We start from the raw sequence: 14194 nt of genomic DNA on the forward strand, positions 1-14194 counted from the left end.
CTTATTGTCCCATTTCAAGCCTCCAGCATTAGCATCAGCTTCCATTTTCCACACTGTTATTTCCTTGGATTGTATTTTCCTGGGTACTTTCTTTACAGCCTGTTTTAAGAAGAATGTGAACTCAATAACATTCCAATTCCACTCAATCCTTCTAACCACAATTTTTAAGTAAATTTAACATGATACTCGATGGAAATGTATACAGCTCAATATTTACACCAGTCTTCACCCACTTAGGATTTGACCCATGACGTTTCACCTATACAAAGCATTGCCCTTTCTGTGCTTGGTAGCTGTGGTTTTTACGGGATAGACTGTGCTCATTTTGTTCACCCAAGGTGACACACGCAAGGCAGATTGTGTAAATACCAGGGCCATGCATAGAAATCAGCACAGATGGACTTTTGTGTGCATTTCAGAAGCTAATAAATGGAATCCATTTTTTGTCTCATGTTACTAAGTAGAATCCATTCACACAACTGTTTTTTCCTTTTCATTTTTTATACTTTGGAGATGTTTTGTGGTCTGATTATAATAGGAATCAATGAAATAGTAAGTTGCAATAACAACACTTTCCCTGGGAGAAAGTGAACTCAGTGGGACTTAATGTACTTATGAGTAAGCATGCCTATGATTAGACTGCAGGTTACAGGCAGATTTAATACACATTAATCAGTTTCCCTCCCAATGCAAATGACAGCTGAAGGGAGGGGGATTTTCACTGGTACCACAGCAGAGGAGAAAGGGTTAACTTGAATGTTTTATGATTTTGTCTTGTATGTTTTATGAAAATCTGAATAAAAACTATTGAAAAAAAAAAACTTCCTCCTCTTACCCCCATGGTCCCAATTCTGCTCAGGCTGCGCCACAGCTGCTATTTACATTTTAAAATTCCCATGTGAATTGCATTCACACAATATCACATCTACTTTGGTTTTAAGGCTATGTACACACTGGTTGTTTCAAAAGTAGCAAGACCATTTCATCTGGCTGCAGTTTGAAACGTATTTGCCCATGGCTGGACACACCTCCCTTCCCCACTGCTGATGTCAGACTTTTTAGGACCACCCACAGCAAAGGATTGGACCAATCACTGTCTCTACAGCAAAGCTTTTCCACTGGACACACCTGGAGTGGCAAAGGGTTGATGGCCAACCAGTTTTGAAGTTTGTGGGAAGCTGACTTCAAGTTAAAATGCGCAGTCACAAATTTCCCAGGTTTTGAAGTAAAAAGGGGCAGAGTTTGAGTAATGTCGTGCACCACTGCTTTCAGAAAACAGAGGTGGAGATGTGCTGAAACCAGTAAAACCACAACTGTGTCTCCAGACCTAAGTTTAACAAACCTGATTTGTTCAACATTTTTTAAACATGTGTTGGCCCTCAGGCCACCATAAACACCTGGCATCCTTGGGCAGCTGTCAGGGCCCCAGCATCATGGAAGGACCAGCCCACCACTGACGCCTGCCCTGAGCCCCCTTTAATTATTTCCTCCTCGGCCCAGTGTTTTGAGCTGCACCAGGCAGCTGGGTTTAGCTGCTTTTTAAATTTCCCACAAAGTTATTGATATATGGTTGCTCTGATGTATTGTGGGAAATTTAAATGGGGGCCTTCAGCAACCCAACACTAACACTGGCTACCACTAGTGCCAGGTAAGCTTGCCAGGACCCACCAACAGGGGAAGTGCCTCAATCCAAGTGAACTTTGCCCATGTCTCTCTCAAACCTGGAACTGGTCCTGGTTGACCTACAATGCCACTTTGTGTTGGATCCCAAGAGCTAATTTCACATGAATTACCAGTGCAATAAGATTGCAAAACAGAACAAACAAACAAAAAACCTCACAATGGAAAAAAAGGTTAAATGAATGTAACCAGAATCAAGGTCACAAAGAATTTTACCCTAAAATGTGTACCTTTACTGCCATCTCCTGGCTATATTTATTACATAGTATTAACATTGTGCCGCTTTCCAGAAACCACTGGTGGTTTTGGAGCTTTTCATTTCTCTTTTAAATAACATTATTTCCTGTCCCCCAAAAAAATTAAGTTCTCTCGAAGTCATTTCCTCCCACCCTTGGGGGATATCCAATGAGACTGCCAAAAGTCTCCCCCCCCCTCATTTTGTCTTTATCCTATATTCACTAAGAGGCAAAAAACCTTGTGGTTTAAGAACATACCTATAGCCCACAGCTATTCTATCAAACTTTAAAAAGCAGGGAAATTGGGCAGCTATAGTGAATACACCAGGGGAGCAGGAGACCTGAACTCCTCTCTGAGATATTGGACTGCCCTACAAAGTTGTCAAAATGCAAACACCAGTTGGGTTGGTCTTTCACAGTTCAATCCACTTCCTGTGTAGCTTGGAAGAATTTGGTAACGTGCCTCTGAGCATATGGTGAGTGGTGGCAACACCTGCCATCTCCAAAGATGGAGAATTATATTTTTGTATGTTTGCTAGTGTTCTTCTTACTTTGCTTCTTTCCTGTGTTATTAATGTTTCAACAGAGAATCTACACTAGAAAATTTTATTTCCCTCATTATTCATCCCAGAAATCTGTGTCAAATTTATTTTTATTAATTTCAAAGCCTTTTTATTGGTCAGTGTCATATGATGGTGAAGACAGCCTTTTGTGTTTCAAATTGCAGGTTATGTTCTAGTTCTATTTTGGGTGCATTAACAGTGGAATTTGGACCTGCAGTTTGATGAAAAATCAGACTGATTTCAATATGTTGCTACTTCAGCAATGACTCTAGCTGTTGGAAAAAAGAGGATGCATGTTTTCAGTCTGCTGTGTTTAAACCACTTTATTTAAGGCCAGGTGGGCACGGTCAATTAAAAACATAGAGCACACCTAGCATTTTGCTAGAATATATTTCACCTCCCACTGTTTTATCTTGTGCAAATTGAGACACTCCTGAGGTCCACTGGAGACTATTCTGCAGAAGTCAGTGCCATTATTCCACAATTATGTTTGGAGTTTTTTTAGTATAAATTTTGCAAAGAGTTGCTGTACTTCACATATTCACAGAAATAGAAACAAAAGAAAATGATTTCCTATAGGAAACTTCACTAAAATTGCAAAGGAAATCAGACATATTCAAAGTGACCATCTGAACTATATCAACTGTCTTAATAATGTTGCTTCCTCCCTGCTAAAACAAGATCAGCACAGCACATGTCTTGTTTCTGTTATTTGGGCTGATTGCAGGTGTTGCCACCACTCATCATATGCTCAGAGGCACATTTTACCAAATTCTTCCAAGCTACACAGGAAGTGGATTGGACTGTGAAAGACCAACCCAAATGGTGTTTGCATTTTGACCAATTTGTAGGGCAGTACAATATCTCAGAGAGGAGTTCAGGTCTCCTGCTCCCCTGGTGTATTCACTATAGCTGCCCAATTTCCCTGCTTTTTAAAGTTTAATAGAATAGCTGTGGGCTATAGGTATGTTCTTAAACCACAAGGTTTTTTGCCTCTTAGTGAATTTCCCTGCTTTTTAATCCGGGAGGTAAGAAATGGGATCCTGTCCAAGTTTGGATCATTTGCATGCTTATTGAATTCAATGGGATTTATTCCCCTGCAATCATGCTTAGGATAGGTGAAACTGACCACAGAGGATGGGGAGGGGAGGAGGAGGGAGGGGAGAAAATGCAGAGGGGAGGACTGGGAGGGGAGCAGGCAGGATGGGGAGGGGAGGAGAAGGACAGGTTTGATCATTTGCATATTTATTAAATTCAGTGCGATTTACTCCCGTGCAATCATTCTTAGGATAGGTAAAACTGACCGAGGGGGGGAGGGGGGGAGTGGGCAGGGGAGGAGGAAGGGAGAGGAGAGGAGAGGGGAAAAGCAGGTCTGATCATTTGCATGCTTATTTTCAATGGGATTTACTCCTATGCAATCTTGGTTAGGATAGGAAACACTGACCATGGGGGAGGAGGAGGGGGGGTGGGAAGGAGCGTATTGGAGGGGGCAAAGGAAGGTGGAGGAAAGGGCAGGTTTGGTCATTTGCATGCTTATAGAGTTCAATGGTATTTACTTCCATGCAATCATGTTTAAGATAGGTAAAACTGACCATGGGGAGGGGAGGAGGAAGGGGAGGGGAAAGAGGGGATTGGAAGGGGATGGGGAGGGAGGGGCAAAGAAAGAGGGAGGGAAGGGGCAAGAGGAGGGGATAAGAGGAAGGAGAAGGGAGGGTGGGTTTGATCGTTTGCATATTTTTTTAGTTCAATGGGATTTATTTCTATGCAACCATGTTTGAAAATGGACTGCCTTCAAGTCAATCCCCACCAATTGCAACCCTTTGAATAGGGTTTTCATGGTAAACGGTATTCAGAGGTGATTTCACCATTGCCTTCCTCTGAGGCTAAGAGGCAGTGACTGGCCCAAGGTCACCCAGTCAGCTTGATGGCTGTGTGGGGATTCGAACCCTGGTCTCCCAGGTTGTAGTCCAACACTGACCCAGGGAAGGGGCAGGGAGTGGGAGGAGAAGAGATTGGGTGGGTGGGCACTGGGCAGAAGGGAAGCCCATTTCCTTTTCAAAAGGAAAACATTGTAAACAGAATCATTCTTTTTCAGCCTTTCCCCCACCTTTTTATTCTTCAGCAGACACATGTGGCCTCCCACCCAAATTTAAACCAAAGCTTTCCCTGGCCACATCCACACCAGGCCTTTATTTCACTTTGGAGAGTCATGGCTTCTCTCAAAGAATCCTGGGAAGTGTAGTTAGTGAAGGGTGCTGAGAGTTGCTAGGAGACGCCCTGTTCCCCTCACAGACCTTCAATCAGAGTGGCTGACTGTTAAACCATTCTCTCAGGGGACTAGGAGTCTCTTAGCACCCTTCACAAACTACACTTCCCAGGATTCTTTGAGGGAAGCCATGACTGTCTCACATGAAATCAAATTCTGTGGCCCCAATTAGGCAAGCCCAGCAGCTGTGAGGCTTTGGTTCTTACTGAGCATGTTCCGCGTTATCATTGGGTCCCAGCCAAAATTTATTAAATTAATTAAAAATCAGCCAGGCATTTTTTAAACTTTTAAACTGCAGCAGATGAAGGTCATAGTATGGGGCAACATCAGTATTAGGATTACAGGTACTCTGTGAACATGGCTGATTTTTAATGAATTTCAACAGATTATGAGAACTCTCAGAGAAAAAAGTCCAAAAGGGCTCTGAGGTTTTTCTCTCTCTTTTTACACTTTGAACTGTCTATTCTCTCTGACTGTTTTGTGTATCGCCATGAAAATTGACAGGGTTGTTAAGCAAGCGTTTCTGAGTTCAGGACTATAAGTTATGTAAGGTTTTGTTTTGAAATGAGCTTATGGGAAGCATCAGAATGGCATGGGGGGTATTTTCAATTTAACATTGTGGAATGTGAAAAATCCCCGCTGGCTATAGTATACAGCCACTCTTGTGGCTGTATAATCTACCTACCTATATATTTGTATGAAGTAAAATTGAGAAATGTAAAGCAGCCATCAAATAACTGGTTTATTTCGCATTTTTCTTTTACTTTGGGTTGTGGGGCAAAAAGAGGAGGGAATCTATAAACATGTCATAAAATACATATTCTGGCAGACCAACTCACCTTCCCTGACAGGTGCCTCAGGTAATCTGAGGGGTGGGCTAATCTGTTGGTTCTGGTTTCTCTGTTTCTTATTTTTCCTGTCTGCGATTTCTTTTTTTTTACAGTCCTCATGAAAATTCATCAGCATTTCAGTGTGAATTTCTCTGAGTATTAGGGTTGCCAGGCTCAGGGCCTGAGAATGATTCTGTATCTTTAAGAGAAGAGTAAATTCAGCCAAGTGCAGGTGTTCTGGCAACACTGTAATGGGAAAAACCACAAGGTGGAATTCTCCCTTCCCCCTGCACACCCTTTAAAGATACAGAAGACCTCTTGGAGTCTGGGCCTGGCAACCAAGAGATCTTTTGTATCTTTAAAAGTTGTGCAGGGGGAAGGGAGAATTCCACCTTGTGGTTTTTCCCATTACAGGGTTGCAAAAACACCTACACTTGGCTGACTTTCTCTTCTCCTAAAGATACAGGATCAGTCTCAGGCCATGAACCTAGCAACCCTAATTTTGAACCAGACCACCTAGAAAATTATTTTTTTTTAAAAAAATGAAAGCTAAGAGTCCAGAGATTAAGGTGACTCCCGACAGACCCAGAGAGGACCCCCCAAAACCAGAGTGTTTGGGCAAAAACCAGAGACCTAGCAACCCTACTCCCAACAGGAACATCAGGCCTAGGGCCAAATGCAGCCCTCCAGACCTCGCTTTCTGGTCCTCAGGACTTTCCTGGGCTATGTGCCTTCGCTAGATGATGCATCTCACCTTGTTTCAGTGCTTTTGCCTAGCTGGAAGGTGTCCTTAAGAACCTAAGAGACTGCTGGATCAGGCCCATCTAATCCATCATCCCATTCTCACAGTGGCCAACCTGATGCCTTTGGGAAGCCCACAAGCAGGACCCAAGTGCAAGAGCGCTGTCCCCTCTTGCGGTTTCCAGCAACTGGCATTTGGAAGCATGCTGCCTCTGACAGTAGCATCACAGCTAGTAGCCAGTAATAGCCTTGAACTGTGATAATGCCACTTGCTCATCTAGAAGGAAGATGGAGGGCATATGTGATATGTAAGCTTCTGACTTTTGCCTGGCTGGAATATAATCTACTGTACAAAGGTATCTGAAGGACTGTATCTTCCATTTGAGCCTATCAGAAATCTAAGATCATCAGGGGAGGCCCGGCTCTCCGTCTCGCCACCCTCACAGACACGTCTGGTAAGAACATGGGAAAGGGCTTTCTTGGTGACTGCCCCCAGGCTCTGGAACTCCCTTCCTAGAGTGCTTAGACTAGCTCCCTCCCTGTTGTCCTTCTGTCAGCAGGTGAAGACATTTCTGTTCCCACAGGCTTTTGGGAACTGACTGTAGGGCTATGAACAGGGTGCTGTTGTATTTATTTATTATTTTGTGGGTTTTTTAAAAAAACCACTGTTTTAAATGGTGTTAATTCTATAGATAGCTTAATTACATTTTAATTATAACTTTCTGTATGTTTTACTTACATATTGTTACAAGGACCGGTTCTAAAGGGCTGCCAGGTGGGGCACTGGCCCGAGGGCCCCTGGAGCTACAGGGGCCCCTGAGGGGCCCCTCCGCTCCCCTTCTGCGATCTGAGCCACCCGCCATCCCCGTGCTTCACCTACCTTTCTCTCTGCTGTTTTTTGCAGTGCGTGCAGGGCTGCCATCACTCAAGATGGCTGCCGAGGTTTCCGTAAGGGGCTAAAGCCACTGCTACCATCTTGGCTGATGGCAGCAATGCGCGTGCGTGCATGCCATCAACCAAGATGGCGGCAGAGGCTTCAGCCCCTTATGGAAACCTCGGCTGCCATCTTGACTGATGGCAACCCTGCGCACGCAGCTGCAAAAAACAGCTGAGAAAGGTAGGTGAAGTGGGGGGATGGTGGGCGGCTCAGAAGCTCCCATCCTGCAACCCACAGTTCCTGCCGCAGATCACAGAAGGGGAGCGGTGGGGCCCGGGGCAGGCTGGTGCCCAAGAGCCCCGGCATGCCTGGAGCCAGCCCTGGTTGTTACTTACATGTTGTATTTGTTTTAAATTTTGTAAACCACCTTGAGTCCCAGTTCTGGGGAAAAGGCAGGATATAAAATAACAATAACGATGACAATAATAATAATAATAATAATAATAAAATGGTAAGAGTCACATCCATGCATTGCCCACCCACCTTTGTCTTGGCCCTCACTCACGTGAGGTTCTTCTCGTCTCTTCCTCACTGACTTGTGCCCCTCCATCCAGAAGTTGCTCATGAGGGAATGCAGCCCTCAGGCTGAAAAGGAAATAGAGGCAGTTTGGCAGAACAGGCAGGACTGTCCACTCCAATATCTTTTAAAGGAACTTTAGATTGCTTCCAGACAACCTGCTTATTGAACATTCATCCTGATTTGTTTGCTCAAAGTTTATGGGCTGCTTACTCAGCATTCATTGTGATTTATTTGCAGGGAGTTATATAACGATCCCTTCCAGATGGCCTATTTATTGAGCATTCAGAACAATTTTTTTGCAGGGAAGCTATACAACCTGTTGCTTCCCAATGGCCTACTGAGCATTCATCTTGAATTGTTTGCACAAGGCTCACAGGGAGGTTAGGAAATGCACTGGAAAGTGTGGGATAGCAATTGTTTGACACAATGTCATATAACATCCCTGCAAACAAATCAGAATGTATACTCAACGAATGAGCAGTGTCATCCAACATTATCTGGAAGGGAACATATACATTTCCTGCAAATAAACAGGTTATAAACATATGCCATTGAATCCCATCTGCAAAACAGCAAGGGTCTGGAAAGCGCCCTTAAAGCCTTTTCTTTTCCAATCAGCTTTTGGTTAAGATAAGCTGGAGCAGTTATTAAACTGAATTTACATGTTTTGCCTTCTGCTTCTTTTGTATCCTAGTTTTACATTCCAAGAGTTTTAATTTATCTGTGGATTCCAATTGTGGTGCTGGTTGTCTATGACTCCTTACTTTAGGAGGACACACAGTCCTGAAAAGCAGCATAAAAATCATTTAAAGCTAAGGCAGGGGAAGCCAGTGACCTTCCAGATGTTGCTGAACTACAATGCCTGTCATCTCTGATCACTGGCTATGCTGGCTGGGGCTGATGGGAATTAGAATCCAAAAACATTGGGAGGGCCACATGTTTCTCCATCATTGGTTTATTTATTGTTTAATTATTAAATTTGTATCCCACTCTTCCTTCCAGAAGGAGCCCAGGGTGGCAAACAAAAACACTGAAAGCACTTTAAAACGTATTAAAAACAAAAGAGTTTAAAACATATTAAAACAAGGCATCTTTAAAAAACAATTTTAAAAAACATCTTAAAAAGCATTTCCAGCACAGGCACAGACTGGGACTTAAAAGGTTTGTTGCAAGAGGAAGGTCTTCAGTATATGCCGAAAAGATAACAGAGAAGGCACCTGTTTAGTATTTAAGGCAGTAATGTAGTGGCAAACGCAAAACAGGGTCCTTTCATAATAGTCAAAGCCACGCCCCCCCCCTTTTTTGCTGCTGGGTTGAGAATAAGATCCTTGTTAATGCCTTTTCCCACAAAAACAGAGATCCTCAGGAGCCACTAAGCATGAAAGGGGAGAGTGTTAGCTACTGAGAAGAGTCTGACCCACCCCCTTTCACTGTTATTGGTTCCCATCAGCAGGAAAGGACAAAGAAGCATGTTAAAAGACTCTTCTCAGTGACTAACATACTCCCCTTTCATGCTGATCAGGTCGTAGGATGCTGAAGACATAGTGACCCTGCTGGGACCCCACTCCCCAAAAACTGTGTGTTATGTGCTTTAATGTTGATTTCGACTTCTAGCGACCCTATGAATCAACGACCTCCAGTAGCATCTGTTATAAACCACCCTGTTCAGATCTTGTAAATTCAGGTCTGTGGCTTCCTTATGGAGTCAATCCATCTTTTGTTTGGTCTTCCTCTTTTTCTACTCCCTTGTTTTTCCCAGCATTACTAGAAAAGACAATAATGCTGGGAAAAACAGAAGGGAGCAGAAAAAGAGGAAGACCAAACAAGAGATGGATTGATTCCATAAAGGGAGCCACAGACCTGAACTTACAAGATCTGAACAGGGTGGTTCATGACAGTTGCTCTTGGAGGTCACTGATTCATAGGGTCGCCATAAGTCGTAATCGACTTGAAGGCACATAACAACAACAACAAAGCCCCCTGAGACCCTGGATGACTACACCCCTGATTTAAGGGGAGGGAATTCCAAAGGGTCAGTGCCGCAATACTGAAGGTCCGATTTTAAATAATTTCCAAATAAGATCACTGCCACCTTGCTAATAATTGTTGCTGACCATATAGGAACTCTGCCTTGTGAGGGGCTTTCCTAGGTATAGGGAAAAACGCAACAGCGGAGCAGCTCAAACGCTATTTGGTCCCCAGGCTTGTCCCCTCTCTGAAATGGAAGCTCTTGCGCGAGGGAGACCCACACACGGGTTAGTCTCGTCTTCGTCCCAACGAGCCAGCAACCTCTAGTTCCGCCACCCGGGCCAGAGTCTATACGCTCCGCCCACCGGCCTGCCCCTCGCGGCCGGCCTGGGAGGGCCGGGAAACCACGTTGCGGGCGTTGCATCAGCTGCCCGGGCCTGCGCGGTTGACGCCACCCGGGAGAGTTCGCGGCTTGTTCCTGTCATCGGCGCTTCATCGCCAAGCCGGACCTGCTCCACTTGTGGGGGAAAGGAGAAGGAAAGGAGGATGGCGGCGGTGGCGGCGGCAGAGGAGCAGGTAAGGGGGCTCCACTTGCTGCCGGCTCTCCCCTTTCAACGTGTGGGGCGGCGGCGGCGGCTCTTCGGGCCCTCCAAAGGAACGAGGCCTCCTTGGGGCTCTCTCAGTTTGACACACACGTCCGCTTTCAGAGAGGCTTCCGCGGCAACCCTGCTTGGGTTTGAAGCGCGAGAAGGCTGCTCTCATGCAGCCCACCTTTTGCTGTGAACCTTCGGCGCGCCTCCCAGGTCCGGCTGGAGCTGACCGCAAACACATAGAAATGAAAGAACTCGTTTTCTTTCCCTGCTTTCCTCCCAACCACTAGTGTTTGAATGTAGACTTACAAGCCCTTCGGGGCAGGGACCTGACCCCTGGAATGCGTGCACGTGGGCTGTATGGAGTGTGTGGACATCTTTTCCACGCTAAAAAGTGGCACTATAAAAGTGAAGCATGATGTTGTCATTTGAAGTCCAATTTGAAGTCCAATTAATCGCTCTCTTCCAGTCCTAGCCACCGCACCACCCTTGTTCCCAGTCTTGCTTTTCTTTTCTTCCATGGCAGTTATTTAAAATTCTTTCCTCCATTTAAAAAAAATATCGTATTGTATTTCTCCAAGGAGCTCAGGGTGGCGTGTAGATGGGGTTGCTTATGGAGAATTGGCTGCTGGTGGCAACTGTGGAACTTTCAGTCCGAGAGGACTTGCGTGGCAAACCTTCCTGTATGGCAGCCAGGTGAAACAGGAACAACCTTAGACTGAGTCAGACCATTGGGTCATCTAGCTCACTATTGCTGACACAGACTGGCAGCAATCCAGGGTTTCTGGCAGGGGATGTTCCCAGTCCAATCTGGAGATGCCAGGGATTGAACCTGGGACCTTCTGTGCAAAATGATGCTCTCCCACAGCTCTTTCTTTTAAAGCCTCTTTTTAAAAACAGTGCTTTCATTCAATTTAGCTTTTTTAAAGCTGGATTTTTTTTAAAAAAAATCCTTGCTCTTGTATTTCTTTTTTGAGGTGCTCAAAGTTTTCTTGTTTTAGTTGTAGATTGTGAACTGCTGTCTCTTCTGTAGAGCAGCCTAGGTATCTAATAAATTAAAAATTAGCCACAAGCTTCATGTGCCATGTTTAAAGGCAATATACCTGTTTGATCACCCGATGCTGAGGGCAACTCTGCCTCCATCTTTGTGTTTCCTTGAGGCATTTTGGTTGGCTTCTGCTGGAGACAGAATGCTGGACTAAGTGGTCTCAGTTGCAGATTTATTAGCAATTCTGAGCGCAGAACATCCTGGCATGGTGACAGTTTCTAATTAATTGATCCGTAATCCTAAATCAAGTGTATAAAAAGAAGATAAAAATGCATTGAAGTACAACAGACGTACATTGAAATCCCCGTAGTACATTTGCTCGTGAGAGATAGCCAGTGGCCTAGTGCCAGTGGCCTACAGCCACAAATTGTTTTGAGATTCCTGCTTTTAACCAGACAGATTTGAATCATCAAGTCAGTAGTCCTCAACATTTTCATGTTTGGCAATATAAGGCTCCTGGCTAATGGTTTATACATTTGCATGACCTGTGTTTCTGGGAAAGGGGGCGGGGAACTGCAGTATTTCAGCCCTCTTCTTCAAAGAGAAGCTTGCAGGCTACGCTGAGGGTCTCCTGAAATGCAGTGCCCATCTTGACAGCCTATCTGTAGCTGCTTAGCTATAGTCACCTTCAGCATTTTGTTGTTGTTATGTGCCTTCAAGTCGACTACGACTTATGGCGACCCTATGAATCAGTGACCTCCAAGAGCATCTGTCATGGACCACCCTGTTCAGATTTTGTAAGTTCAGGTCTGTGGCTTCCTTTACGGAATCAATCCATCTCTTGTTTGGCCTTCCTCTTTTTCTACTTCCTTCTGTTTTTCCCAGCATTATTGTATTTTCTAGTGAATCCTGTGTCCTCATGATGTGTCCAAAGTATGATAACCTCAGTTTCATCATTTTAGCTTCTAATGATAGTTCTGGTTTAACATCCTCAAATTTCATTTCATTTCATTTTTAATTTGTATACCGCCTTTCTACATCACTGCACCCAAGGCAGTTTACAATCATAGAAATGTCAAAAATATACAGAAATAATCATACTTTTATCATATAATGCTACAAAATACAAAAAAAACCCTAAACAAATGTTACAAAAATACATAATATTGCATATACAAGTGTTGCACCAATACAAATTACTAATAAATAAAACCCATATCAGTTCCTCCTATTTCTAACATACACACCCTCTCAGGCTCCTGGCTCTCACCCAGGACCCAAACACAGCTCACCCCCAGAATCTCCCAGAAATTGGTAGTTGGGTTCAGGGCTGTAGAGTCTGTACGCCAAACCTTCGACTCCAAATCCCACTCTGACTCCTATTTGTCTACTGTCCGACTCCACCCAAAATTGCTTCTGACTCCACAGCCCTCGAAAGTGCTGTAAATGTCTTTTTAAATTGGAAGCTCTCAGAGCGTTTTTATCGCTGCCTCAGTATGCGCTGATCTTGGCATCACAGCATTTGTCTTCATCTGGGTCCTGTGTCATACACTGACACACAAAATGTTTTCCATCTTGAGTTATGGTGAAATGCTCAACTATAGCTGACTTCATGGGAAACTTCTTTGACATTTTGAATTTATATTTTAAAAAATTTGTCAATCAAAATTTATTTTGAAGTCAGAGTCGGTACATTTCTTCCCACTCCACCCAAAATTGCTCCCGACTCCCACGACTCCCACTCGACAGCCCTGGTTGGGTTTATTAGTGTTGTTGTTGTTATAGAAGATCTAATTTTTCTTTTAGTTTATTAAGATGGCTGTTAAGATGGTCTGGGATTTTTGTGCAGCTAAAATGTTTAATTATCCAGAATGTACTCATACTAAGGTCACAAATGATTCAATTGTTAAAATCAACATTCCTCTGAAATTCATAATACTGATTTAGCTAGCACTGTTCATGATGACACTTTTTGAGTCAAGTGGCTTGGTCGTCTTTTATTCTTCTAGATTGTTGCTGGGAAAGAGAAGAAGAAAGAACCAGGAAAGAAGAAAACCAAGGAAGGGACTGGTGATGGTGGCCGCTCAGAGGTAAATCTCTACTTCATTTAACACAGGGTGGGCAACAGCTGATCCTCCAGATCTTGCTGGACTGCAACTCCCTTCATCCCTGACCATTGGCCGTGGTGACTGGGGCCAATGGGAGCTGGAGTCCAACAACATCTGGAGACCCACAGGTTGCATGCCCCTGTACTTAAATTATTAAACGCTGACCTGGAACACATATACTGGGAAGTAAGATTGCCTGGATTTTTTATGCAATTTATTTCCAGCTGGGTGTGCTCTTAAACATTCTCTCCATGATTTCATCACAGTTTGAGTTCAGCGCCGGTCCACACACCAGCTGTCTTGCCCCTTCCCTCAAATCGACCTCTACTGATACAGACCTCTCTATATCACACTGCAAGAAGGTGCCTGTAGAGAATTTGGTCCTTGTGGCTCAACTTCTGCAAGCCTATCTGCGCAATGATTCAGCTATACATCTGAGCATCACCCTGTGAAGTGGAAGCATTATAGGGGCTTAGCTGAGATGTGCTGGAGGTTGCAGAGAGGCATGAAGGGATGTCTGAGCTGGTTCAAGAGCAGTTGAGAAAGAGCATAAAAATAACCTGTCTGGATCAGACCCAAAGGTCCACCTAGTCCAGAACTTTGTTTTCATCAGTAGCTGGCCAGATGCCTCTGGGAAGCATTCAGGCAGCTCATGGAGACAAGAGCCTTTCCATTTTACTTCCCCCCCAAAATAATTTGGTACTCAGAGGTATACTGCTGTTGAATATGAAGGTTCCACTTTGTTATAACAAGTAATAGTAAAATAA

At 44.2% G+C, this 14194-nt stretch overlaps 1 protein-coding gene and 1 long non-coding RNA gene across 2 annotated transcripts in view; one reads left to right on the plus strand and one right to left on the minus strand.

Annotated features, from left to right (window-relative positions):
• On the minus strand, positions 1-10092 carry LOC133379857 (uncharacterized). Its single transcript, XR_009761289.1, has 3 exons — positions 9888-10092; positions 7737-7838; positions 1-99 (listed from the first exon to the last, which is right to left on the minus strand). It is a non-coding gene; the product is annotated as an uncharacterized LOC133379857 (long non-coding RNA).
• Positions 10084-14194, plus strand: part of TARS1 (threonyl-tRNA synthetase 1) — a 23257-nt gene continuing 19146 nt past the window's right edge. Inside the window, exons 1-2 of the mRNA XM_061615911.1 lie at positions 10084-10317; positions 13329-13409. Coding sequence (XP_061471895.1) covers positions 10288-10317; positions 13329-13409 — 111 coding nt within the window. The 5' untranslated portion in view covers positions 10084-10287. The remainder of the gene's footprint in view (positions 10318-13328; positions 13410-14194) is intronic.

The sequence above is a fragment of the Rhineura floridana genome, chromosome 1, assembly GCF_030035675.1.
Source record: "Rhineura floridana isolate rRhiFlo1 chromosome 1, rRhiFlo1.hap2, whole genome shotgun sequence".
In the NCBI taxonomy this organism is placed as follows: Eukaryota; Metazoa; Chordata; class Lepidosauria; order Squamata; family Rhineuridae; genus Rhineura; species Rhineura floridana.